Raw genomic sequence first — 27,780 nt, 5'->3', positions numbered from 1 at the left:
CTTTTCCTCCTAGGTCTGTCCAGAGGAACACTTGTTTCTACTTGGTTCGCCCAGGACGAGTGCCCCCATGTTCATTGGTTGGTTGGGATGTGGGCGGGTGGGTCAATTAGTCCGTGGCTGGGACTCGGATTTTAAGTCTACTCTGAGAAGGTATCTTCTTAAAATTCCCCTACTGCTGTGAAGCCTTTTCCTAAATACCAAAAAACAAAGCATTCTGTGTGCTGCTGCAACCCTATGCATTGGGATAAGAGCACTGCATCACACTCACTTAGCACTTGATAGAATCTAAATTACTTTTACACTCATTTCCTCCTCGTCTGAGCCCCACAACTCCCAGAGGTGGGAGTCAGTGGGCCGTTTGAATTTTACAGATTAGCGAGTTGAAACTGAAAGAGACAGCAACCTGCTCGCAGATATCAAAGCAGAGAATGAAAAGTGTACTTTTGCTTAGTACGAGTTTCGTTAAGGCTTTCCCATAAATCGTTTCACTCGGTTGTTATTATGACGTGTGCGATACACAAGCCTGGCATTTTACACTCATTTTTGCCTTTAATCTTCATGCAACTTTGGGAACTAAGTATTATTTGCTCTCGTTTTATTGAAGAGCAGACTGACGCTAGGGGTAATTAAACCCTTTGCCAAAGGTCAGAGGGGCAGCCTATCATGTATTAAATGCGTCCTGCATGATGCCAGGCACGGCGGGAATAATAGGCTCATTCTAGGCTCCGACAGCCACATGGTATGGTACTATTATCCCCATTTCCTGACGAGGAAAGTGCATTCAGAGAGGGTGCGCGCCTGGCCCGGGACCACACAGCCAGCAGGTGCCTGAGGCAGAATGCCAGGGGGCAGCAAAGAAGCAGACCTAGAATTCAAACCCAGCTCTCTGATTCCAACCCAGGGCTTCTCCAACACCTCGCTCCCTGCCCAACAGTGACCCTCAGGTCGGGGAGGACCCCGTTTCATCGAAGTCTTAGGTAGCCACAACCAGCAGAAGAGACGAGTCCGCTGGACGTGGCGCGCACGAGAAGCGCCGGCAGGGCGGCGGGCGCAGCGGGCGAGGTGGCACAGCCCACGGAAGAGGCTCCGGGACCGCTCCGCGTTCCAGTGGCGGGCGGGTGGGTGGGGCTGGAGATCCGGATTCCCGGCCGCTCCTCCCTCCCTTCCTCCCTCGCCCTCCAGCTCCCCGGCCCAGCGCACCGGCGCGCAGGCATTAGCCGGACGGAACCACTTCGGCTCGACCAGCTCGGGGCGAAGCGCCCCGGAAGAGCGAGGCAGGGTGCAGAACCGGGGTACCAGCGAACCCCTGAGACCGGGCCCTCCGCGCGGGGGCGGCACCGAGCTGGCGCCTCCGCGGGATCCCGGGCGTAGCTGACCGCGGGCGGGGTGCCCAGCGCGCCGCGGCTCCCCAGCCGCTCAGCCCCGCCGGTGGGACCGCGGCGAGATGTCTGCGCGGGTCTGCCTCCTGGGGCGCAGCCTGCTGCTGCTGCTGCTTCTCTGGGGCAGCCAGGACGCCCAGCTTGTGGAACGCGCGGGCCAGGAGCTGCGCAGGGAGGCGGAGGTACTGGGTGTGCGCGGGGTGGAAAGGGGTGCGCGTGCTTGAGATCCCGCAGAACTCTGCAGCTGGGCCCCCCAGACGTCCCGTCTGAGCTGACCCTCTCGTTACCCAACTCCTGTCCTATGCATACTTCACCCTTGCGCACGAAGAGCCTGGCGACAGCCTTCTTTCCCCGTGGGACCTCACAGGCACGCAGATCTGCGTTAATTTAGGGGGCGGGGGTGAGGTGAGGTGGGAGGGGAGGGAGTGACAAAATGGGATACAAAAGAACTGAAAGTGAGGGAACCCCTGCACCCCAGTTTGGCATGAAACCATTGGCCCCCAACGCCCAGGCTGGGAAGACTTGACAGTTCATTCATTGGATGCGCTGCACCCTCCAGAGGGTGGCTGACTGGCCCGGCATCAGGAGACAGCACTGGTTTCCTGGAGTGGTGCTGCCGCTGACCAGCTCAGACGAGTTAGTGTCCAATTTCAGAACTAGTTTCTTCATTGTAAAATAGTAATATCGATAGTATAGTGAAATGCTAAGAGTTACTTCTAGGGAGTTTCAACAGTACCTTCAGGACTGAATTTGAGAAAGGAGGCAGGAGGTGGAGATGAACCGTAAAATTTCTCATTTCATTTTCTCCCTTTGGACTCAACTGCTGTAGGTTGCACAAGGCATGGGGATCCACTTGGGGTGTCTATTTTCTAGATAAAGATGATTGTAATAATACATCAGTATTATTTCTTTCTCCCCTGCCCCCCCCAGAGCATCTTTGTATTTTTTTTTTAATTTTTTTATATTCCCCATACAATTGCAACCCCCTTATTTTGACCCCAATATCTCCTTTCCCCACTCCCCCATAGTGTGTCTCTGGTTCATAGTTGTTTGTTGATTTTGATTTTTTCTTTCTTATAGTTATTCTTTTTCCTGGTCCCTTATTTAGGTTTTCTAGATTCCTGCTATGAGTGAGACCATCCAGTATTTTTCTTTTTCCTTCTGGCTTATTTCGCTGAGCATGATCCCTTCCAGCTCCATCCATGTTGCTGCAAATTGCATGTGTTTATCTTTTTTGAATGCTGAGTAATATTCCATGGTGTATATGTACCACATCTTCTTGATCCAGTCATCTATTTTTGGGCATTTGGGTTGTTTCCAAAACTTAGCTATTGCAAATAGTGCTGCTAGAAACATAGGGGTGCAGGTGCTCTTAGGAATTAATGTTTCTGTGTCCTTTGGGTAAATACCTAGGAGTGGAATTGCTGGATCATATGGAAGCTCTATCTTCAGTAGGTTGCGGAATCTCCAGACAGCTTTCCATAGTGGTTGGACCAGTTTGCACTCCCACCAGCAGCATCTCTGTGTTCTTATAAGGACAAGAGATAGGAGTAAGTTATAAATTACTAAGCTCAGCTTGGAGACTCTTGCTCCCATTCTTACTCTGAAACTGCCAGGTGAGAATTCAGTCTCCCCTCTCCTGCCTAGGAAAGGCATGCTGCCCTTGGGAAACCCGCAGGATGACGAGATCACGCTCTGAATCCCTCTTCCTTCCATCAGCCAGCTCCTATCACTGCTCTGGAATATCCTGGAATGACCCTGCTCTCAAACCCCTTCACCCCTTCCCCTTCCAAGCCCTGGTCTCTTGTTCTGTGCTCTCCGCTTTTGGACATTTGGGAATCGCCTTGTTCCTCTGAATTTCATATTTTACAACATCAAGTGCAGAACCCTCATGGCTCCAGGAGAAGGCTTCTGTCTACCAAGCCAAATCTTGTTAAGAGTCCTACCCCGCCTCCCCCCAGAGTTCAAGTCCCAGGCAATCCTTGGCAGGAGAACAGAGACTTTATCTCTGCCTCCCATGCCTGTGGTGGCCCCAGATGGAGAGAATTTCATCTTGGGGTGTGCTTGGGACACATAATATCTAGCAGATTGAGTGTCTTTCAATTTACTTAGAATAATTGGGGGAAGGGGATTTTTAACTCTAAGGACAAGAAACATTTAAAAATCTCTGGAAATATGTACTGAATGTGTGTGTGTCTCTGTATGCCTCTCTGTGTGTGCGTGTGTGTGTTTCAGTGTGTCTAAATGTGTTTCTGTATCTGGTAAATTGTATGAGCTTTAGTGTCAGACAGACCTGTGTACAAACCATGAGTGAATTATTTTACTTCTATGTACCTTAGTCATCTTCTCTGTACAATGAGGGTTAATCATATCTATTTCATAATTTCATTATGTGGTTTCATTGAGATAATGTATGTAAAATCCTCAACACGGCACCTAGTACATAGAAAGCAGTCAGTAGAAAGACGTTGTTCTCAATGTTGTAGTTATTCTTATTTTACTGTTATTTTAGAGATTAAAATCCTGGCTCAATGACTAGCTCTTCTACAATAATAAAACAAGACAAAATATGTAAAGCAACTATTTTCAGCATTGGATGACAGGCAGCACAAGGCTGTAATTCCTAAGAGATGGTCTTAGGAATTCCTAAGAGTTACTATGGCTACATTACAAATTACTCCAAAACGAAGTGAAGTAAAACAACCATTTACAAGGTTCATAGATATTGTGGGGCAGGATTTTGAATAAGCACATCAGGGCAGCTTGTCTTCCCTCTACATTGTCTGGAGTTGAAATGATCTACAGGTTGTTTACTCCGTGGCTGATGCCGGCTGGCAGCTGGGGGCCACAGGTCTTCTCCATGCTCCTGTCCCCATGGTGTCTTGGCAAGTTTGGGCTGCCTCACAGCATGGTGACTGGATCTCAAGGATGAGTGTTCCAAAGGAGAGAGAAACAGGAGTCGTGTCCCTTTCATGACCCAGACTAGAACATGACATGGCATCCCTTCTGCTGTCCCCCATTGGCTGGCACATCACCAACTCCCACCCTGTTTCAAGGGAAGGGAACACACACCCCACAATCAACGGGATCAATGTTGAAGAAGAGTGTAAGAACAAGGGTACAGCAGGTGTTGTTGTGGTCATCTAGGGAAAGACAGTCACCCAGCGGGCACCACACAAAATGCTCCCCGTGGTGCCCCCAGTTCTTTGCTCAGGTACATTCCCTGACTGCAGCAAGACCCCAGCAGCACAGCAGTCTACTGAGCTGATGATCAAAGGTCAGAAGCTTCAGGATACAGAAGAAAAGACGTAAGAAAAACAAGCTGTGTGATCTTAGACTACTCCTTTCACTTCTCCAGGCTGTGGTTTCCTCCTTTGTAAAATAAAGGTGTTTCATTTCTTTAAAGATTTAAGATCCTCACGAGCACTAACATTCTTTGGCTTTGGCATGTTGTATGCCTCATCAGTCTGCGTGTACATGCGGGTACATTTCATCTGCCTGTGTGTGCAGGCCTGTCTATCTGGATATCTCTGTGCATGGCTCTGTGTGTCCCCTGTGTGCACACAAAGGAATGAAGTTGAAGAATTTCCAGAGTGGGTTTTGCCTGGGAGGGGACTGCTTACAAAAGCTGCATTATGAACAAGTTCATCATTGCACACTGGGAAAACTAGGGCTGCTCCCAACACTAGTGAGTAGGATGAGTCCCCACTGCCGTGTTGCAAGGTTGAGAGTTAACAAATGATGTCATCACCCTGGCACCCCTTCCCATTCCCAGCTAAGCCCTCTCCTGGTCTTGGACAACACAGACTGTCCCAAAGGATCTGTCTACCGTGCTTTGCTTGGACTTTCTTTACAACAATCAGACAGTGTGTGCAGGATCTGCCTTCCCCTGGGTGGCCCATACTTATGTACATAGCTTCTCCCAGTGTGCCAGCCCAACGGGGAGCTGGGTTGTTTCTCCAGGGAAACATGGGAGCTTCTGTGGCGTCTCCACCCCCAGCTGCAGTGTCTGCTTCTCATACCCCAGAGCCATTCATTTGACTTTTTGTGAGTCAGAAGCCCAAAAGTCAGGGTGTGGAAGCTGTTCCCAAGAGCTCAGCTCAGTGACTCATGTGTACAGGGTGAACAGAAGCACAGAAAAGGCTCTTAGGGGTCCCAGAGGACCACAAGATAGTAAAAAACAGTTGTCCAGTTTGAAAACCAAGAAAGCTAGCAAAAGCTGGCCAGTGGAAGTAGGAACACAGCAGGGAAAGACAGATAGCTCTCCCGAAGCACAGCCTACTTATGTATCCACAAACCTAGCAAAGACCAGGGGGTGTGCAGTGGGGTTGTATTGAACTACAGAAAGAACAGGCTAGGTCTGGATAGAGACTGGCCAGCTAAGTTTCTCCAGTTTTCTTAAGAACAGAATATCCAAAAAATGGATGTTACAGCAAGTGGTTTCTAGGTTATACCCAGACAGAACTTTGTAAATATGAAAATGGGGAAAGAGAAAAATACAAGAGGAAGGGAGTCAGCAGAAGGGAGGGAGAAGCCTTTGTGATGTGGCCTCTATGGAAATTCTATCACCTGCCCCTTCCACTGCTCTGCCCCTGGGCTCTTTGCAGAGGGGACAATAGGAATTCAGCTAGGAATGCTCCCTGTTTTTCTTTTTTTTTAAGATTTACTTATTTATGCACAGAACTGGGGTACAGGCCAGAAGTGTTGTGGGGTGAGAGGATTTACCAGAGACAGCGTAGGGAGCAGAACAGGCAGACTGACTGAAATACACTGCTGAGGGAGCAGCGGGCGAGTCAGGAGAGGTCTGCTGCGCCATGTGGGCAGCTCCCTGGCCGGGGATCAAACTCATGCTGCAGTGACTGCAGATAGCTTCATAGGCCAGTTTTTCTTTTCTCTTATTTGAGGACCATATTCCCAGGGGAGAGAACTCAAACTCAACTTGTTTGAGTGTGAAGAAAACATGCTGGAACAGGGGTCACAGAATTCAGACTCAAGTATTGGCTCTGTTGATCACTAGGCCCCTTTAGCAAGACACTTCCACCCCTTGATCTTGATCATAAGGACAACAACTCCTGTCCTGACTATGCTTCTACATCAAAAAGATGTGATCCCTTAAAAGGTCTAGAATAGCCAAGGACTCCCTGTGCTCCCCATGACATGAAAACATTTTAATTTCTGGAACATACCGAAGCAGAATGCCAGTTATCATTCCTTGCATCTCGACTTGGCTAATAACACTAAAGATGTTTTTAGTGACAAACACAATCACAGAGATTGTAATGAAACAGAATATGAGGTAGAATAAATCATAATAAATCATGGTTCCTGTGTGAGTGTGACATTTTTGCAACCTTTTTATTCTTGGTTTCATTTTTTGCTGCCGCAATTCTTTGATATGGGGGATGTCACAGCTGTTTTATGAACATGAGTTTAGGAGCTGACCCCTCTTAGGGGATCTGCAATAAAGCTCTGTGACTATTGATGAGACAACTGTCCTGACGCTTTCCCAAAGCGTCTTCTTACTGTATTTTCACAACACGCTGTGAGAAACATAAAGCAGTATTCTTATCACCAAATTTTTGGAGGCATACATAATCTGGGGCACAGAGAGGTTAAGTAAATTTGTCATAGTTCACACAACTAATCAGTTGCAGAAGCAAGGCTGCAATAATAGAAGGCGCTGGAATATAGCCAAGTCCCTGATTTTACAGAAGAGGAAATTGAGGCCCAGGACATAACAGCAATAACAACAGCAGCAGGAATAAAATTCAAGACACTCAGTCCACTGCTTTCTCCCTGCCAGGCCAGTGACTCAGAGTTCTTGACTCAGGCTGCATTCATTTTGCCGCACCTCATTGCTAGTCTTGCCCTGTTCAGAAATGGCCAAAATTTCCCCTTCCCTCAGTCACTAAGTGGGTGGGGCTCTCTACACCCTCCTATGACAAGACAGAACCCATGCAGGACTAGAACCCCCAGAGTTCTGATTACCCTTAGCTCTCCAGAACCCAAGAAGACTATTTTCATTTTACCCAAACACCAGACACTCCCAGGGCTTTGCAGAGGTGACTCCCCAGGAAAGTAGCCTCAGCCCCCACCAAGCAGGTGAGGCGTGTTGACACAAATTTTTAGGCCCAAGCAGGATGAATCACCAAAAGGGCACAGCCCTCCAGCTTCCTCTTTCCATTCAAGCCTTGGGCTCCCCAGCAGAGGTGATAGGTGAAAAACAGAGAAAAAATAGAACCTGCCGCAAGGCAGAGAGGAACAGCCTGGACACAGGCTCCGTGAAGGCCACAGGGGTGACCTGGGTGGATCTCAGAGTACCTAAGAGAACGCAGGAGAAGCTCCTGGAACACTGTACCCTGGAGGGGAAATGACTCCTCCAAGGCAGTTGTGGTCAAGTTGGGGTGGGAACTAGAGTTCCACCACCCAGCAAGTGGTTTCTAGGTTATACCCAGCCCTGTGTCTTCTCATGGGATCCCTTGGCCTCCCTGGCCCCTGCCCCACACCTTTCTTTCTTGCAAACAGGGACCTTTCTTCTCTAACCTCTGCAGGGGGAAACTGTGGCATGGCAAATGGATCACAGAAGAGGGTTAGGGACAGCTCCAGGAGCAGAGGACAGCTCAGCCCTGCCTCTTCTTCCTCTCCCAGAAATGTGGGTCAGCCTACACTCAGTAAAGCTTTAGCACATTTAACACTGAGGGTGAACCAGTGACCTGAGATAAGCAGCCTGGGGACCTCAGTAACTACCTTTTGCAACTTAGTCCCTGATATGAATTTTGCTGCATGTTAGACCATATACCTCCATGGCACAGCATGGACCTGAGGGGTCCCATGACTACTGACCCTTTACTCCTTAGTATGCATCTGTACAACTCACCTCTTGGTGTGCAGCCACATCATATCTGACCATGGACAGCTGCCAATGCAAACCCACCTGGAACCCTGTAGACACTGAAAGAATATGAAAGCCTCTGACTTCCTACAAAGGGGGCTCAACCCTGAGATATGAATCTGCTGAGTCACCACCAGCTAATTAAACCTGCTTCTTGTTAGCCCTGGTGTCCACATTTCCTTTGTGCCATATAATAAGAAGGCCCCTTCCTCTATGTAATTTTTAAAAATTAATAGGCCTACCTGGTGGCTCAAGGGGTTAAACACCACACTATGAAGCAATCCGCAGCCTCTGCAGCATGAGTTCGATCCCGGCCAGGGAGAAACCCACATGGAGAGGCAGACCTTTCCTGTCTCTCCCTCTGCTCCCCTCAGCAGTGTATTTCAGTTAGTCTGCCTGTTCTGTTCCCCACTCTATCTCTGGTGGATCCTCTCATCCCCTGCATCTCTGGTCTGTGCCCCAGCTCTTGTATGCATAAATGGGTGAATCTTTTAAAAAAAATAAAAATTAAGTATATGCATATTAAATATAAAATATGTTTGAGGAAGTCCTTAAATCCTGATAATTCCCACTGTAATACGTAAGGACATTTATGAAAATATAAAATATCAAATTCTTAAAATTTTTTTCTCATTCTTTTAGTGTCTATTGTCTGGTATCCTGGACTTGGGCTCACTCTGCCCACAGGGTAGTCAGCTCTGCCTGGCAATCCCCAGGGTCCTAGAGACAGATGGAAAGGCAGGCCCAGGACTTCCCCTCTAATGTACCCTTGGAAAAGGCCTCCACCCCCATCCTGCCCTCCACCCCACCTTGCCTGCCAAAGTGCCAGGCAGGAAACAGGAGACGCCGCTAGTCAGTTTCCACGCCCCTCTCCCACTCTGTCCAAGGCTTCATAGTTCCAGAATCAGGGCCAACTCCCTGATAAGAGCTGGGTGGGTTTGCGGGGCAGGGTAACAGGAAACGCCAGCCTGTTTGACCTGTGATCCAGTCTCTCCCAAGTCACTCATTCAGCAAAACTGAGACATTAATCCCCCATTTCCTTGAGAAAGCCACTCTCCTCATGCCTATCAGGGGAAAGAGAAGCAGCCAGGAGAACCAGGTCTCAGCTAGAGCGCTGAATTGAGAATGAGGTCCGCCTTGTTCAAAGCAGTTCCCACCTGCATTCCAAAAGCCTGTTGTTAATTTTTCCTCTAAAGTAAATGAACTAGGGCCTCCCCTGGGGGCGCAGCGGTTAGCACTGTGCTGCGAAGCTGTCCGCAGCCTCTGTAGCGCTGGTTCGATCCCTGGCTGCCCGGTGAGGGTCCCACATGGCACACAGTCCTCTCCTGCCGCCCGCTGCTCCCCTCAGCAGTGTACTTCGGTCCTTCTGCCTGTTCTGCTCCCCGCTCTGGCTCTGGTGAATTCTCTAACCTCCCACGCTTCTGACTGTACCCAGTGCTTGTATAAATAAATAATATCTTAATAAATAAATAAATAAATAAATAAGTAAGTAAGTAAATAAATAAATAAATAAACGAACTAGACCTGCTTATGGAACACCAACTATGTACTAGACAGCTGGGCTAGATGTGCATTGCTTTATTTTATCCACCTGAGAATTCCTTGGGGGTAATTCTTGCTCTCACAGTGTGGACAAAGAAAAGGAGACACAGAGAGGCTAAGTAATTTGTCCCTGGCCACCCAGCAGCTTCAGGGTTGGAAACAGATTCTTGATGTGAAGCCCAGGGCTGTTCCTTATTGCCATGCTATTTTGAGCCTAAATAATCTTCCAGATTAAACCACTAGAACCCCTTTAATCCATTATGCAACGCAAAAGGGCTTACATTTGCAAAGGAAAAAAAAGAACAATAGTTTTGAAATTCTAACAAGTTAATGCAGAAATACAATACAGACTTGGGTTCTGTTATCTAAAATAATCTGTTTCCAACCCTGAAAGTGGAAAGTGGCTTTCTTGGGAAGATTGTGGAGGTTGCTAAAGACAGATGAAATCCAGAAAGAGGAGGCTGAATCCTTGCAAAGGCCTTGGACCTGCCAATCCTGACTCGGTATTTAGTTTTATTCCCAACTTGTACCTTTTTCTTGAGGCAGCAGCTATGTTTGGAGTTCACTGAAAGACAACAAAGACAAGTGAGAGTGAGATAACTTAGAAAACAGAACATTTCTTCTGCATAGGTGACATAGCCAGGAGGACAAGCAGGGAGGCAAGTTCATCACGGTGATAGGTAAGGAACAGTGTCATGCCCCACATCTCTCCACTGGCCTCCAAGGAAGTGTAGGAGGGCAGAGAGTGAGTTAAAGGCTTTTGGACCAAAGGATATTCTCCAGTTACACTGTTTCCCCAGGGGATCTCATCCAGCCCCACAGCTTTGCATCACCTACACACTGAAAGAGTCTGGCCTCACCCTTGAGCTCCAGAATCACATAGCCAGTGCCATTTGACATCACTCTATTAATCATATCTGCACTGCCACCACCCATCCTCAGGTTTCCTCAAACAGTAAAGGGCATGACCTTCCAAGGCAAAAAAACCAAGGAGCTCAGGCCTCCTTGGTGGTGCAATGTGTTAAAGCTCAGCACTATGAAGCTATCTGCAGCACAAGTTCGATCCCCGGCCAGGGAGCTGACCCACATGGTGCAGCAGACCTCTCCTGTCTGCCTGCTGCTCCCCTCAGCAGTGTATTTCAGTAGGTCCACCTGTTCTGCTCCGCACTCTGTCTCTGGTGATTCCTCTCACCCCTCCACACCTTTGGCCTGTACCCCAGCTCTTGTATGCATAAATAAATAAAATAAATCCTTTAAAAATTATTAGGAGCTCTTCCAGATTCCTCCCTCTCTCTAGCTTTTTTTTTTTTTTAAAGATTTATTTATTTATAGAAGAACTGAGGTGTAGGCCAGAGGGGTGTGTGTGTGTGTGTGTGTGTATGTATGTGTATGAGAGAGAGAGAAAGAGAGAGAGAGAGAGAGAGATTCACCAGAGACAGAATGGGGAGCAGAACAGGGGTATCTACTGAAATACATTGCTAGGGGAGCAGTGGGCGAGACAGAAGAGGTCTGCTGTGCCATATGTGGGTTAGCTCCCTGGCTAGGGATAAACCTCAGGCCATAAAGCTGAGATTTAACCCCTACGCTACCAGCCTCCCTCTCTTTCATTGCCCACAATTCTGATTCCTCATCAGGCCTAAAATAGAACTCATATTCCTTACCCTGCCTGATCTTCCTGGCCCTCTCTCTGACTTCATAGTGTGCCCTGCTCCAACCTTGCTTCTGTTCCTCAAACACATCAAGGTCATTCCCAGCGCAGGGTATTTGCATTTGCAGCTCCCTCTGCCTGGAACATCCTTCCCCACTTCTGCTGGGCCAGTTACTTCTCATTTTTTAGGACTCAGGTCAAACATCTTCAGAGGGCCCTCCCAATGTGAAGTTTCTTTATGTTATTCTCAATCATATCACCTGGTTTCTTTTCTTTCTTTTGTTTTTGTTTGTTCTGTTTTGTCTCTGTCCACAAACTTATAAGCTCTTTTGGGAGTGTCTTGTTGACCATAGCAGCTGGCAGGTGTCCAGCACATTGCATGAATTTACAAATGAATGAATCAAAGGGGCAAGAGGCAGGTCTCTAACAAAATATTTCTCCGGAGAATCAGGTTTTTAGATAAACAGCAAGGTTGAGGTTAAGTACACTGGTGACTCTTAGGATCTCATATATATCTGCATATCTGCATTGTAGGGGGAGGAAAACTGTTTAGGAAGCCAGAATTAGAGTGATAATTAATTCCCAGTCGGGCATGGCTGAGCTGGTGCATCACCAGCTCAACTCCTGATCAATCCAGGGAAATTTGCCAGAGAGGTGAGATGTTTCAGGAGCCAAGCTGAGGCCTATGAGTGGTGTATATTTACATAATAGCGCCTCTGTGTAGAGCTCCTTTGAAGTGGCAGGTGCTGTCCTAAGTAGATTCATTATTGTGGTACTTCCTCACAAAAATCCTGTAAGATAGGGATTGTGTCTTTTGTACTTTTTTTTTTTTCTTTTTTTTTTTTTTTTATAGAGGCATGCTTTATTTATTTGTTTGCTGGTTTGTTTGTTTGTTTTGTTTATACATGCACTGGGTACAGTCAGAAGCGCGGGAGGGCGAGAGAATTCACCAGAGCCAGAGCGGGGAGCAGAGCAGGCAGAAGGACCGAAGTACACTGCTGAGGGGAGCAGCGGGCGGCAGGAGAGGTCTGCGCGCCATGTGGGACCCTCCTCTGGTGGCCGGGGAGCAGCCGGGGATCGAACCGGCGCCGCAGAGGCCGCGCGCAGCTTCGCAACCCAGCGCTCAACCGCTGCGCCACCGGGGAGGCCCTCTTTTGTACTTTTTTACTTTTATTAATTAAAAAAAATTTTTTTACATTGCTGTTCATTCTAGTATAGTATTTTATTTCTCCCCTCAGGTGTAGTCTCCATAAATATCGCCCCACCACATCACCTGTGTGCCATCACCATGGTCCCTTTACTCTTCCCTCACCTGTTTGTTTTTTTTTAAAGATTTATTTATTTATGCATACAAGAACTGGGGTGTAGGCCAGAGGTGCAGGAGGTTGAGAGGATTCACCAGAGACAGAGTGGGGAGCAGAACAAGTGAATCCACTAAAATACACTGCTGAGGGGAGCAGCGGGCAAGACAGAAGAGGTCTGCTGTGCCATGTGGGTCACCTCCCTGGGCGGGGATCGAATTCATGCTGCAGTGTTTGGCGATAGCTTGATAGCTCTAACTCTAACCCCTGTGCCACCAGGGAAGCCCCTGTCTACTGTTTTGATCCCTTTTCCTCCCTTTCCCTGCTTTAAGGCTCAGATCTATATTTGCCTACAAGTTTTGCCCTTTTTTAAAAGATTTATTTATTTATGCATATAAGAACTGAGGTGTAAGCCAGATATGCAGGGGAGGAGGACAGTGAGAGAATTCACCAGGAAGTGTAGGGAGCAGAACAGGCAGCTCTACTGAAATACACTGCTGAGGGGAGCAGCGGGTGAAGCAGGAGAGGTCTGCTGTGCCATGTGGGTTGCTCCCTGGCCAAGGATCTAACTCATGCTGCAGGGGCTGGCAATGGCTTGATAGCTCTGTCTTTAACCCCTGCGCCACCAGCGAGGACCTTGCCCCCCCCTTTTTTTGACCCTTTATTTGGTTTCCCTCTATTTCTCCTATAAGTGAAACCATCCGATTTTTTTCTTTTTACTTTTGACTATTTTCACTGAGCATAATCCCTTCCAGGTCCATCCATGTTGCTGCACATGGCATGAGTTTATCTTTTTGATTGCTGAGTAGTATTCCATTATGTAGTTTTCCACTATAGCATTCCATATATATACCTAACATTTTCTTGATCCAATCAAGAAACATCTTGATCCAATGTTTTTGGCATTTAGGGTGTTTCCATATCTTAGCTATTATAAATAGTGCTGCAATAAACATAGGGGCACAGGTTTCCTTTCAAATTAATGTTTTTGTGTCCTTTGGGTAGATTTCTAGTGGTAGAAATGATGGGTCATATAGTAGCTCCATTTTTAATAATTTGAGGATCCTCCACACAGCTCTCCATAGTGGTTGGACCAATTTGCATTCCCACCAGCAGTGTAATAGGGTTCCTTTTTCTCCACATCCTCACCACCAGCATTTGTAGGTTTTTTTTTTAAATATGTGCCATTCTTTTTGGTGTGTGGTGGTATCTCATGTTGTTTTGATTTGCATTTCCCTGATATAAGTGATACAGAACATTTTTTCATAAGCTTGTTGGCCATCTGCATGTCCTCTTGGACAAGTGAGATTTTAGCTCTTTTGCCCATTTTTTGACTGGTTTGTTTACTTTGTTTTTGTTGAGTTGTGTAAGGTCTTCGTAGATCTTTGATGTAATTCAGTAGGGACTGTTTCTCAGCCCATTTTACGGTTAAGAAACTTGTGGTTTGGAGAAGTAGCTTGCTAACTGGGGTTCAGTGCCATGAGATATGCAAGGTAGGGACTGCTTGGCTAGTTTTAAAAATAAGGAAGCCAAAGTTCAGAAATGTCAAGTGATTGGCCCAAAACCATTCAGCTGGTAAGTGGTAGCCTGGGACTGAGTTCAGGTCCTTCCAGTGTTGATCCTGGCACTTTCTGCTGTAGCTCACAGACCTTATATTGGGACAAGAGTTGGAACTGGGCATGAAGTTTGTGCTCTGCACACTCAGAGACCGAGATAGAACAAAAGATGCCCAGTGTGGGAAAAACTGATGTTCTTCTCTCCCCCAGGCATTCCTGGAGAAGTACGGTTATCTCAATGCACGGGTCCCTAAAGACCCCACCTCCTCTCAATTCAGCAATGCCATCAGGTAGGACAGAGGGGTATATAGCACTTGGAGGTACTGGAGTACAAAGCTGGGGTCACCTCCTGCTGCTGGAAGGTTGGTCTCCTACAGGTGTCCAGGGGATTGCTCCCTCCCTCCCTTCCCTGCCTCTCCAGGGACACTACTACTCCCCCTCTGTCTACCCCCCACCCCGTTCCCCCTCCCCCCACCCCCCCACCCCCACCACCCTTTTCAACCTTCCTCTCAATTCTTTCTGACAGGGAGTTCCAATGGGTGTCCCAGCTGCCCGTCAGTGGCATACTGGACCCTGCCACTCTGCACCAGATGACACAGCCCCGATGTGGAGTTGCAGATACTGATGCTCAGGTGGCCTGGACTGAGAGGGTCAGTGCCCTATTTACTGGACGCCGGGCCAAAATAAGGCGCAAGAGACGCTTTGCAAAGCAAGGTAAGCACTGATAAACCCAGCCAGGCTGAGATTCCCCAGTGTCTTGAAGTTTCATGGCCTGAAAAATGCTGGTGCAGTCGAAGGCTGGGCTTGGTCAGAAATCTCTTGCCCAGGGCAGTGGAGGAGAAAGCAGTGGGCAATAGGAGCTCTTGACTTGAGGACGTTATTTGTGAACACAGACATTTAAACCAGAATTATACCTAAATTGATGAATTTTCATTGTGCAAGTATTTCCCAGGGCAAACACCACCAAACCCATTTAATTCTTTCATGAATTTTCTGTGCAGGGCAGTTAAATGATTGTCAACATTTTCCCCTTATATTTTACTGAAGTTATTTTCATCAGAATCATTTCTTTTTCATAAGAATTATTCAACAAAGATGTAATTAAATTCTTTTTCATAAGAATTATTCAACAAAGATGTGATTCAGTTCTTTTTCATAAGAATTATTCAACAAAGATGTGTTCAGTTCTTTTTCATAAGAATTATTCAACAAAGATGTGATTCATCAATCAGTTTTATTTTGTCCATAGCATATTTTTAATAGTTTATTGAAATAGAATTCACATACCATACAATTTACTTATTCAAAGCATACAATTCTATGTTTTTTAGTATATTTAAAGAGTTGTGCAACCATTACCACAGTCTAGTTCCAGAACATTTTCATCACCCCCACAGAGAAATCCCATGCCCATTAGCAATCACTCCCCACTCCCCCCAACCCTGTCAACCACTAACCTACTTTCTGGCTCTATGGTATTGCATGTTCTGAACATTTCATCTTTGCACATTTTATACACTCCAGTTTCTGCTGTTGTGTTTTTCCTTCTGTAATTTTGATTTTTTTTTCTCCCTCTTCTTCCTCCTCTCTTGCGTCTCCTTCTCTTCCTTTGACCAAATCCAGTCTTCCAGGGTCAAACATCACCACTGAACTGGCCCCCCCTCTATTCCCACTCTACTCTTCCCCTTTAGTATCCTCAACTCTGCAATTATGTTTCTAGGGTTTGTTTTGGCTTACTTTTGTCAGTCCCTTTGTTTTGTTTCTCTATATTCCATGAGTGAAGTCATCTAGTATTTGCTTTTCCCCTTCAGGTTTACTTTGCTTAGCATAATCCCCTCTAGTTCCATCCATGTTGTCACAAATGGCAAGAGTTTATCTTTTTTTATATAGCTGAGTAGTATTTCATCATATAAATATATCACATCTTCTTAATCTACTCATCTGTTATTGGGTACTTGTTTGTACAACTTAACTATTGTAAGTAATGCTGCAATGAATATAGGAGTGCATATATACCTTCAAATTAGTGTCTTTGCATTTTCTGGATTGTATTTATCCAAAGTTCTACAAAGAAGTAGAACTGCTGGGTCATATGGTAGACCTTTATTTAATATTTTGTGAAGCCTCCACACTATTTTATCTAGGCTCTCAATTCTATCCTATTGGTCTATGTATCTATTTTTAGTCTAACACCTTACTGTTTTGATTACTATGGCTTTATAATATAGTTTGAAGTCTAAGAGTATGATCCCTCCATTCCTCTTCTCTTTTTTTGGCAAAATCACTTTGGCTATATGGAGTCTTTTGTGGTTCCATATACATTTCAATAATGTTTGTGGAGCATCTCTTTTGGCCCAAGATTCATGTTTAGTCATTTCCTAGAAAAATGGCCTTTTACTGTCTGACAGCATGACAGAGAACTTCCTTCTTGTTCACAACACAAACTACAACAGCTTCACTTCCTTCACCTCCTGGGTAGGAAGACATTGCCAGAAAAGGAGCTGTGGACCTGGCAGGCCCTGAGCACTTTCTAAACCCCAGGAAGGAAAATGTAATAATAACAGTTTATACTTACTGAGCATTTATGATTTGCCAGGCATGGTGCTAAATGAATTAATTCATTTAATCCCATAACAACCCTATGAGACAAGTACCATTATTAGTCTCATTTTACAGATGAGAAAACTGAGGGCAGAAAGCTTAGGCAACTTTCTGAAGGCCACGTAGCCAGAATGTGGCCAAGCATTCTTGTAATTAGGAGGATTAGTAAGATTCCAGATATGAAAAACCCCAGATCATGGGTAGGTATTTAAAAATTATGTGAATTCCTGGTCTGTACCCCAGTTCTTATATGCATAAATAAATCTTTACAAGAAAATTATGTGGATTCCTAGGCCAGTGACTTTTCATCCTGTGGGTGAATGTTATGCTGATGAAACTGGATTCTAAGGGAGGATTGCCAGAGGATTGCCAGATGCCCGGTTAAATTTGAATGTCAAATCAACAACAAATACTGAAAAAAAAGTGCCACTCATAGGAAATTCAAATTTAACTGGGCATTTTATAGTTTTATTTCCTAAATGTGACAATCTGAGTCCTGGTACCTGTTCCCCTCTGTGCCTGCAGGACTGATTTTCAGTCCTCCCTGCTCACTCTTAGAGCTGGTGAGAGGAAGGGACATGGGGTACTTACTGAGCAGACACCACATCTCAGACAGCTTCACATTGCTATTTCACTTGTGGTTTCATTTTGACTGTAAGATCACTCTTATCATCCCCACTTTATAAATAAGGAAATAGCTTGGAGAGATACCATAACTTGTTGTGTAGGTTGTAACTAGAGAAACTGGGATTCCTATCCATGCTCTTTCCACAGCATGCCTGTTGGGAGTCAGGGCTCCTGGGTAACTCCCCAAGCTCCCCAAGCAAGGAGTCTGTCACTCCTCGCCCTCTTCATCTCCTTTTTCTTCCCTCTTCCCTTTTGGATTTTGGAGCAAAGGTACTTGGAGGAGGTGGTAGTAGGGCGGGGGGAGTGCAGTGCCAGGTGTCACTGTAGCCTGGTCACCATGGAAACCCGCAGACCTGGCTGAGTTTGGAACCAAGTGGCCAGCCTGTTCCAAGGACTCAAATCTGGAAGAAGACAGGGAAAACGGCTCAGGCTGCCCACCTTGGTTGGGTTCTTCCCTGGCAGGCACACCAACACCCAGCACCCTTACCAAAGAAAATAAGTCTTTTTTTCTCAACTGTTATTGCAATTTGTCCTCCCTCTTCTCTTCCCCCAAACACACACACACACACACACACACACACACACACACACACACACGTTCATGGATGATTTTTATCTTACCTTCATTGGCTTCCTAGAGAAAGAGATAACTGCCCCTCTTCCCCCTGTGATGGTGGGAGAGTCTGGGCATCAGTCATCCTAGCACATGTCTCTCCAGTGTCCAGTGAAAACTTACAATGTGACTAGAAGTGTTATTGGCCCATAATGAACCCTGGGTGGACCCTCTGGACTTCAGGCCTTGCCTCCTCCTTGCCTCCCCACCTTCCTTAGACTCTTTCCCTCTCCCCTCCAGGACTGCTGGCCCCTGGCTGGGAGGAGTTGGGTGGCTGCCAGGCCAAACAGGCCTGAGGAGGCTGCATTGCCTTGAATGGAGCTTGGCTCCCTGGTTAAAGAAGGGATGTCCCCCTCCCCCACTTCCAAGGCGGGGAGGAGAAGGGGAGGGAAAGGGCACGGAGTGCCTTTGCTCTGTAAGACCCTCCCTTCCATCTGGAGAATTTCAGCTCTTGCAGGGCCCCAGCTTTGACCCATTTAAGCAAGTTAATAAGCCTTGAGTCTTAGCAAACGTGCCTCTTAGTTATGTGGTACAGGGGAAAGCACACTGGGTTAGGGGTCAGGGCCTGGGGTCAGGGCCTATCTCAGCTACTCACTCATTCTGTGACTCTGGTGGGACCCTTCCCAGGGTCTGTTTCCCCAAAATAGAGCGAGAAGATGGATAACGGGCTAGCCTAACTTCAGAAACTTCACTTCTGCCTAGTTCTGTTTCAGGCAAGGACTCCCCAAGTCAGAAAATGGGGAGCCCTGAAACTTCAGTTACCCTTTAATAGGAGAGGGGGCTATGCCTGCTGGCGTGGTCATCTGGCCTAGCCAGGCCTGCCTCCCACTTGTCACCCGAGCCCCAGGGATTCTATCCCATTTGGGAAACTGAGGCCCAAAGTATAACATGATTCCTGTACACGCCCTGAGCCCAGGGCACCCACCTCCTCCAGCAACTTCCCCTTAGGCTCACCATCTCAGCCCCTGAGCTTACAGGACTCAGAAACTGCCCATGAGACACTCAGGGCTCTGCACCAACTAAGCACACTGCTTCTGGGTGCATCTTGAGCTGCAAAGGGACGCAGACTCAGCTGACTGGAGGCTCAGGCAAAAAGGCCAGAGCCTCAGTCTTCAGGGAGGAATTACAATTTTGGGCAAAGGGAGAGAAATTTGACTAAGCAGAGATGGAAAAATTCTCTGGGTCAGTGACAAAAGCACACCCTTTGTTCTTATTTGTTTTCACCTCAGAGGTCTCCAGAGTCCCTGAGGAAGTGAGGGGGAGGGAAGGGGTCAGGGAAAGACCTGAAATAAATGGGTCTTGTGGTCAGGCTGGTCAGCCATAGGCCTGAGGCGCTGGGAAGGGCAGGGTGGGGCCTCAGAGGTGGCAGGAGGTTGTGAGGCATGGAGAGGAGAGAGAGGACAGAGGGCAGTCATGGCTGCGACCCTGTGGGGCCCACCCCTCTGGATTTATTGGATATGCTGCCAGCAAGAGGCACAGAGTGGCTTCAGGTTCAGCCCAGGCTGTGGGGAAGAATGAGCTTCCACGCTAGAAGGTCCTTGGGTTGGGGGTTTGCTTTTCCTCAGCAGAGGTTGCATCTCCCCTATCAAACTCGGAACTCCCAGGCCAAGCCACCAGGACTAGGGGGCTCTCTAGGACAAGAGTAGTCCTGTAGTCTGAGAGCAGTGTCTCCTGCCAAATTGGGTGGGGGGCTTTCCCAGGGCAAGGGCTGGAGGAGTGTCTGCCTCCCCACCATCTGGGTCCAGGGACCAACGCAGGCACAGCAGCAGGTCTGACTAATGTGGCCTTTCTGGGTGACAGGCAACAAATGGTACAAGCAGCACCTCTCCTACCGCCTGGTGAACTGGCCCCAGCACTTACCAGAGCCTGCAGTTCGGGGGGCCGTTCGCGCTGCCTTCCAGCTATGGAGCAACGTCTCAGCACTCCAGTTCTGGGAGGCCCCAGCCTCAGGCCCCGCGGACATCCGACTTACCTTCTTCCAAGGGGACCACAATGACGGGCTGAGGAACGCCTTCGATGGACCAGGTGCTGACACAGAACCTCTCTCCAGAACCAGGGGGGTGGTCCGGGCTGACAATGGAATATTCAAGTTTCCCAGTGGCCTTGGCCAAACTGCATCCTTCCCCAAATAACCCTCAGTCCTCCTCGGTAAAATAGGCACCTTGGATACCTGCCAGATTATGTGCCATGTGGCTGAAGGGGCATCCAGCGAGGTTCTGCTTGGGAAGTGTTTTGCAAAGTCTAAAGAGTATTATCTATTCTGGGAGAAACAGCTGAGATCCCATCATTCACCTCCTGGCTCTAGATAGGGCCGTGCTGCTCATTCTCTAGGGCTGTATGTTCTCCAAACCAGGGCCCTAAAAACATCCTAAAGCCACCACTACCCCCATTCCTGCCTTCCTCCCACCCATTACCACTGTCCCTGCAGCAGGGCAAGAGACGTTCTACCCCCTGCCTGTCCAGAAGCGGTTCACATACCCACAGGCCCGAACAGTACTGCTTGCCCCCAACCTGAAGGCTTCTGGCTGCCATTTAAACTGCTCTCCTCCCACTCTGCCCAACACTGCCCTTCAGAACCTGAATGCGGCCTCTGTGCATCTCCTCACTCCTAGTGAGAGCGCATGGGACCCTCCAAAGTGGGGAAGTTAGCCTTGTGTGTCCTGGGCATGGGGTCCCCACCTCCTTGGCACTCTCCTCCTTTCCCTCAGCCCCACCCACTAAAAGAGCCCCTTTCCAGAGCCTGTGCAGGGCCCTGGGAGGACAGGGAGAAATCTTGGTTTTGCTAGAATCTACATGCAACAGACACAGGTGCTGTCCCGTAACTCACTTCACCAGAGATGTCTACGTGAGGTGTTGACGCCCATCCCCAGGAGAGTCGTAGCTAAGGGAGCTGGTCTAGGGGTCAGGGCTAGAGCATGAGGGCAAGCAGCTCTGATACGGGACAGGTATTTTACCTCTTTGAGTTTGGGTCTTCTCCCTCTGAAACCTGCCCCTATGTCTCCCAGGGTTATCGTGAGGGGTGAAGGAAAGGAACTTACAGTGCTCGAAACAGCTTGAGGCAGCTTCAACCAGGAGGTGTGCATTCCTCCTCCACATTCTCCATGCCGCAGAAGGCTCTCCTTCAATGGCAGCCCTCTGACTTTCCTCAGCCCCATTTGGCCTAGGCCCCAAGAAGGTCAGGCTGGAAGGCCAGGCGACAAGCTTCTAGGCCGACCTGACCACAACACAGTTTGCTGCCCCCGCTCCTGCAGAAAGTGAATTGTGAGCAGTGTAGCCCAGCAAATTACATATCTAATAAGCTCCATCTGGGCCTTGCTAGAGGCCTGTGAATCACTCACCCAGCCCACCTGCCTCTGCTCATACCTATTACAGCAGAGAGGCAGAGCTCCACCAGGAGCCCGGAGAGGGAAGGCAAGAATGGGGCAGCTTTCTACTGTGCTTACGCACAATACACCGAGTAACAGATCAAGAAACAGGTTATTGCCAACACCCCAGAAGGTCCCATCGAGAGTAACCACCACCCCTACATCTAGATTTAGATTTTTTTGAACATAGTGCCTATGTAGCAACTATCATGTGGCAGGCATTAACTATTTTTTTTTTAAGATTTATATATGCATACAAGAGCTGGGGTGCAGGCCAGAGGTGTGGAGGAGAGAAGGGGGGGGCGAGAGGATTCACCAGACACAGAGTGGGGAACAGAACAGGCAGATCGACTGAAATACACAGCCGAGGGGAGTAGCGGGCGAGTCAGGAGAGGTCTGCTGCGCCATGTGGGTCGCTCTCTGGCCGACCGGGGATCGAACCCGTGGTCCTGCAGAGGCTGAACAGCTTCATAGTGCTGTGCTTACCCTCTTGCGCCACCAGGGAGGCCTGGCATTAACTATCACATGGAACATACACTTACACACACATCCCTTTCCAATTCTCAGAACCCTAAGCAGTTCATTATCATCCTTTGGGTTTGCACATGAGGAAACTAAGACACAAAAGGTTAAGCTACTGCAGGTCACACAGCCAGTAAACCGTAAAACCAGGGCTGGAACCCAGGCAGTCTGGTCCCAGCTGTAGCTACACCACACCGCCGTCAGGGCATCTGTTCACTGCTCCCCACTGCAGCTGCTGCTAGACTCGGCAGGGAAACCAGGCTGCAGAAAACAGGCGCGCACCTTCCCCGCGGTCTGTGCGCTGGGAACTCGGGGCGGCGCGAGCCGCGCCTCCCGCTGACTCTCCGCGCCGCCCGCAGGGGGCGCCCTGGCGCACGCCTTCCTGCCCCGCCGCGGGGAAGCGCACTTCGACCGCGACGAGCGCTGGTCCCTGACCCGCCGGCGCGGGCGCAACCTGTTCGTGGTGCTGGCCCATGAGATCGGCCACACGCTCGGCCTGGCCCACTCGCCCGCGCCGCGCGCGCTCATGGCGCCCTACTACAAGAGGCTGGGCCGCGACGCGCTGCTCAGCTGGGACGACGTGCTGGCCGTGCAGAGCCTGTATGGTGAGCCCCCTGCGGTGCCCGGTGCCAGCCCCTCCCTGCCCGCCGGCCTCCAGGGCTTGAGCGTCGCTCTTCAAATAGGATCCCCCATCCGGCATCCTAAATGCAGGGATCCGCCCCTCGCCACCCCAGTCACCGGCCTACCCCATCCTGAAGCTGCAGGCTCCCCTCAAATCTGAAAAAGCTCAGTCTCCCCAGAAACACCTCTCTCGGTCCCAACCAGTTCCTGGGCACAGCCCTCCTGGGGGTTCCGTAGCTGACTCTGCCTAAGCCAGGCCCCATCACCCAGCCCTACCCTCCTTCCCACCTCTCCCTCAGGCCTGAGCTGTCCCTTGCTCTCCCCACCTTCCCTTTCCATGACACTGACACTGACTCCCCCACAAGCCTGGACCTTCCAGAATAATCTCCCCTGGCACGAACAGGCCAGTGCTGCTGCCCAGGAACCTGCCAGGTGTGGTTTCTGAGTGCCCAGTAAGTCTGGGTTCAAGTCACCCATCTATTCCTGATTAACACTGGGCAAAGCACTTTCCCTCTGAGGCAGATTCAACCAGGAGGCCTCTGAGAGGCCTCAGCTTCATCTTCTGTGAAAAAGAATAGGAACAGAATCCCTGCTTACCCACAGGGCTGTTGTGCTAGTGGGTGTGGACATACTTTGTAGCCGGAGAAACCTACCCAAATGTAATAGTAACCGCTGCTATTTCATGAGTATCTACCCTGGGCCAGACACTTAACATGTAACACGTTCATGAGGACATCAAGAAGTGTCTGTCCACAGATAACAGGAATGGGGCTCAGAGAAGTTAATTAACATGCCCGCAGGAGGAATTTGCAGTCCAGGATTCAGAAGTTGCCGCCATATTCTAAGGCCATTAGACGGCCTCGCTCCTCTCCTAAGTCAAGTGCAGCGCTACAGCTGCTGCTGTCCTTATTACTGCCTTGGCCCCTGCCCCGACCCCTGCTCACTGCCCAGAGGGCAGAGGACCCTCTGCTCTTGCTAGTTCCAAACGCTTGCTGAGTTCCCCACTCCGTTTTATTCCATTTCCCAGGTTGTTGGGTGGATTCAGTGCTATGGTTAGCACCAACAACCAAGGGCAATTGTAACTCACCCACCCCTCTCTCCTTCCCTGGCCCTCATTTTGGTGATGAAAGGACCAGGGGTGAGGATGGGGGTGCAGAGACCTTAAGCCTCAAGACCTCCCCCTACCAATACCAATGGTGTATTCTTTCCTCATCTCCCCTCCCCCGTGAAGGGAAGCCCGAAGGGGGCTCCGTGGCCATCCAGCTCCCCGGAAAGCTATTCACTGACTTCGAGGCCTGGGACTCCCACAGCTCCAGGGGCAGGCGCCCTGAAACTGGTGCTCCTAAGTATTGCCACTCCTCCTTCGATGCTCTCACTGTAGGTAAGATGGTGTCACCTTCTCTCTCCCACCCTCCCCCATATACACAGGGGTCTCCCCTGTGTATGGTGGTGTTGGGGGGGAGGTGAATTAGAAAATCCAGAAATCCCAAGCCAAACGCATTCCCAGGGTAGGAAGCCCAGGCTAAACAAAACCCCCTTCCTCTTATGCACTTTCCTTGGCCCCACTGCACATGCTACATCCTCTCGGGGGTTTGGGAAGCCGGGGTCTTCCAGGGCACACTCTGGGAGGCAGGCAGGAGGCTGACGTCACTCTTGTCCCCGCGCAGACCGGCAGCAGCGAGTGTACATTTTTAAGGGGAATCAGTTCTGGGAGGTGGCAGCTGATGGCAACATGTCGGGCCCCCGCCCACTACAGGAAAGGTGGGCCGGGCTGCCCCCCCACATCGAGGCTGCCGCGGTGTCCTTGGAGGACGGAGACTTCTACTTCTTCAAAGGTACCAGCCCCGGGGCAGATCAGAAAATTGCAGTCTTGACTTGGGAGGTGTCCCAACAGAGGACAAAAGAGGGGTGGAGCCCTAATTACAATGTGAACCTTTGGCCCTAGGGTGCACTAGCTGGAGACTCCTCCAGTCATGTGGGGGAGGAGGAGCGAAGGCTGGGGTCCCGACTATGGGGGGCAGGGGGTTTCAGAGAAGATTCTAGAGGGAAGCAGAGGACCACTGCTGATAAAGCCATCCCGTCCTTGAAGTCTTGGCCCTGTAAGGTTGGACATGTCACCTAACGCTGGCATCTTGAATTTCATCAATGGGGAAATAACCCTTCAGGTTTGTTGGGGAAGGGGGGTTGAAAGAATATAATGTCTGAGACGTGTGCAGCATGTTACTTCGGTTAATAGTGTTCATTTTTTCAGCAGACCGAGTGCCTCCTGTGCACCAGAGGTGGTGGTGTTGGGATACAATAGTGAACAAAACCACACTGAGCTATTGTGGTCAGAGTAGTGAAGAAAGCCCCTGGCCTTCCCTGGGAGCTATTCCTCCCCAAGGGAGGGACCCTGCTATCTGAGGAGGGGCATTGCCTTCAGTTCTGCCTTCAGCTGCTATCTGCTGGAAGTCTAGGCCATGACAGTCCCTTCCTTGCTGTTTGTAACAATTATTATTATGATCCATTTTGCTTATCACAAATACTGATGTTGTCAGTTATACTGATGTTGTCAGTTTGGAGAGGTGTTGGATTCAGAGGCAGGGCCTTAGGGTTACCTCTGAGAAACGTTCCATCAGAGCTTCCCTTTTTTTAAAAAAAGATTTATTTATTTATGCATACAAGAACTGGGGTATAGGCCAGAGGTGTGGGGGGTGAGAGGATTCACCAGAGAAAGAGCGGGGAACAGAACAGTCAGATCTACCAAAGTACACTGCTGAGGGGAGCAGTGGGCGAGTCAGGAGAGGTCTGCTGCGCCATGTGGGTAGCTCCCTGGCCAGCTGGGGAATTGAACCTGTGTTGCAGTGGCTGCGGATAGCTTCATAGGTAGGGGTCTTAACCCCTTCTGCCACCAGGGAGCTTCCCTTTAAGCGGCACACGGCCAGTTTTCCTCAGCAAAGTTTCCCCATGAGGCAGAGACATTTAGTTATATTCAAAAGGGCAAGTTTATTATAAAAAGGGAGGGGAAGTAAAGGATGCTTGCACAGACATAAGTGGACAGGAAGAGCGGCCCCTGAACAAGACAGGTGTGCTAGGAGAACACTGCATGGTCACAGGCGGGCAGAAGGCTGCTGCCTCTTGCCAGTGCAGAGACTGCACTGAGAGTCTTCTCTTTGAGAGGGCCTCATTCCTTTGTGGATTGTTAACTGCTGTAAAATTATTTCTAGGGTTGACGCCTAAGGATTTTTTCTATATTTGGTTTGACTAGGTCAATTTGGAAAGAAGAGTTTACAATAGCCCTCAATCTCCATGTCCCAACCTGGTCTGCGCCTTGGGCTGCACCTCCCCTCCGGATACTTGACTTTATGTAGAGCTTGTTAAATGACTATGTTAATCATTTCTACCCCACCACCCCACCTCCAGCTTCTGGCCTGGTGTGAGCCCATTTCTGGTCCTGTGATGCCTCCTCTGCAAATTCTCTACTCTTATCCTCCACTAGTAACCATCAGGGGCACCAACATGGGCAGGAGAGGGGGCTGGGGAGCAGAGGTGAGAGGACCAAAGGGTGAGAGCCACCAGCTCACCTTGGCTCTCCCAATGTCCCACAGGGAGTCGATGCTGGAGATTCCAGGGCCCCAAGTCAGTGTGGGGTTCACCACAACTGTGCCGGGCCGGGGGCCTGCCCCGCCACCCCGATGCAGCCCTCTTCTTCCCTCCTCTGAGCCGCCTCATCCTCTTCAAGGGTGCCCGATACTACGTGCTGACCCGAGAGGGACTGCAGGTGGAACCCTACTACCCCCGAGGCCTGCGGGACTGGGGCGGCGTCCCTGAAGAGGTCAGCGGTGCCCTGCCTCGGCCCGACGGTTCTATCATCTTCTTCAGAGACGACCGCTATTGGCATCTGGACCAGGCCAAATTGCAGGCAACAGCCTCTGGCCGCTGGACCACAGAGCTGCCCTGGATGGGCTGTTGGCACGCCAACTCAGAGGGTGCCCTGTTCTGAAGGCACCCCCACCTCTTAGTGAACTGTTGATGCCCTTGTGGCCCACTTGGGTGCCCTGCTCCAGGGGCAGAACCTCTGAGCCTCCCTGCAGAAGACCCAGCTTTGCCAGGAGAATGAGGCATCGTCTTTGTGCTGTGCCCACCCCATGGAGGTGGGGCTGGCATCAATCCAAGGAGAAGCAAAACTGAGTCCCACAATCCTTTCCCCATGGCCCTCTTTCCTCCCCAAGTCTTGGGGATTTTGCTTTATCCACTAAAGGTGCACCTCCCCTCCAAGACATGGCAGCTAAAGAGGATACAAGATTCGACGGAGAGGTTGGGGCCACTTTCCAAGACTGTCCTCCTCCCCTGGGGAACCTAGCGTAGCCCTAGGAGAACTGTCTTATTAATCAAAGAAACCATCCCCAGGAAGCTTGGGTGGGTTGGGTACAAAGATCTCCCCTGGGGGGGAGGGGAGTTAGGACCCAGAGCTGGAAGGGGCTGCTGCAAGCCTGTGGGCCCTGGCTTTTTGTGGAGGAAAATAAAAAGGTGCCCCCAACTGGTGAACTGGAGGTGGGAATTAGCCTCCCTTGGAAGGGTTTCTAGTGGGAGCAGGTAGACATGGATCTGAAGAGGCTGAAACTATGTTCTTCTGTCCAAGCCAGGACCTGTGTGTGTCTGTGTGTGTGCGTGCGCGCGTGCGCACATGGTTGTGATGGGGAAAAGGAGCTGCCCTCTATTCAAAAAGCAGAATGCACTTGCCCCCAACCCGCAGGCCAGATGGAGAACCTCTTATGACAGGGAGGGGATAAGGGCCTCTCTGGAAGTCTGCACTGCTGCAGGCACTGGGGGCTGTGCAGGCTGGGGAGGCCCTGTGGCCACAATGCCTCCATTCTCCAGGACACACACACACACACACACACACACACACACACCCCACCACCACCACCACCACCACCCCATTCCAGGAGCCCCTGCTGGCTGGCTAGGAATAGCTGGGATTCCTGGAGAAGAAACTAGCTCCCCAGCCTGACCTTCTGCCTCAGCCTGAGTTGCATTTCCGATCAGGTCTCCCATGCCCCTCCACACTTGCCAGGACCTCATTGCACAAGCGTTGACCTCAGTAAGACCAGACTTGGGGGAGGAGAGAGAG

General features: G+C 49.6%; 1 protein-coding gene across 5 annotated transcripts; it reads left to right on the top strand.

Moving 5' to 3' along the window:
• The first annotated feature begins 1,433 nt into the window (after positions 1-1,433).
• MMP28 (matrix metallopeptidase 28) lies at positions 1,434-27,350 on the top strand. Of its 5 annotated transcripts, none has more exons than XM_037493831.2 (8): positions 1,434-1,561; positions 14,529-14,608; positions 14,845-15,032; positions 19,960-20,184; positions 22,406-22,651; positions 23,899-24,048; positions 24,335-24,502; positions 26,255-27,350. In XM_037493831.2, the coding sequence occupies exons 1-8, from the start codon at positions 1,445-1,447 to the stop codon at positions 26,647-26,649; spliced, it is 1,569 nt and encodes a 522-aa protein (XP_037349728.1). In that variant the 5' UTR covers positions 1,434-1,444; the 3' UTR covers positions 26,650-27,350. The 5 variants fall into 5 exon arrangements, with proteins under 5 accessions (XP_037349728.1, XP_037349730.1, XP_037349731.1 ...); XM_037493833.2 differs by having other exon boundaries at positions 24,424-24,502; positions 26,255-26,527; XM_037493834.2 differs by having other exon boundaries at positions 26,389-26,527.
• Positions 27,351-27,780: the final 430 nt, after the last annotated feature.

Source organism: Talpa occidentalis, unplaced genomic scaffold, assembly GCF_014898055.3.
Source record: "Talpa occidentalis isolate TD23 unplaced genomic scaffold, MPIMG_talOcc4v2.1 talOcc4.7, whole genome shotgun sequence".
NCBI lineage: Eukaryota > Metazoa > Chordata > Mammalia > Eulipotyphla > Talpidae > Talpa > Talpa occidentalis.
This window is presented reverse-complemented; position numbering and strand designations above follow the sequence as displayed.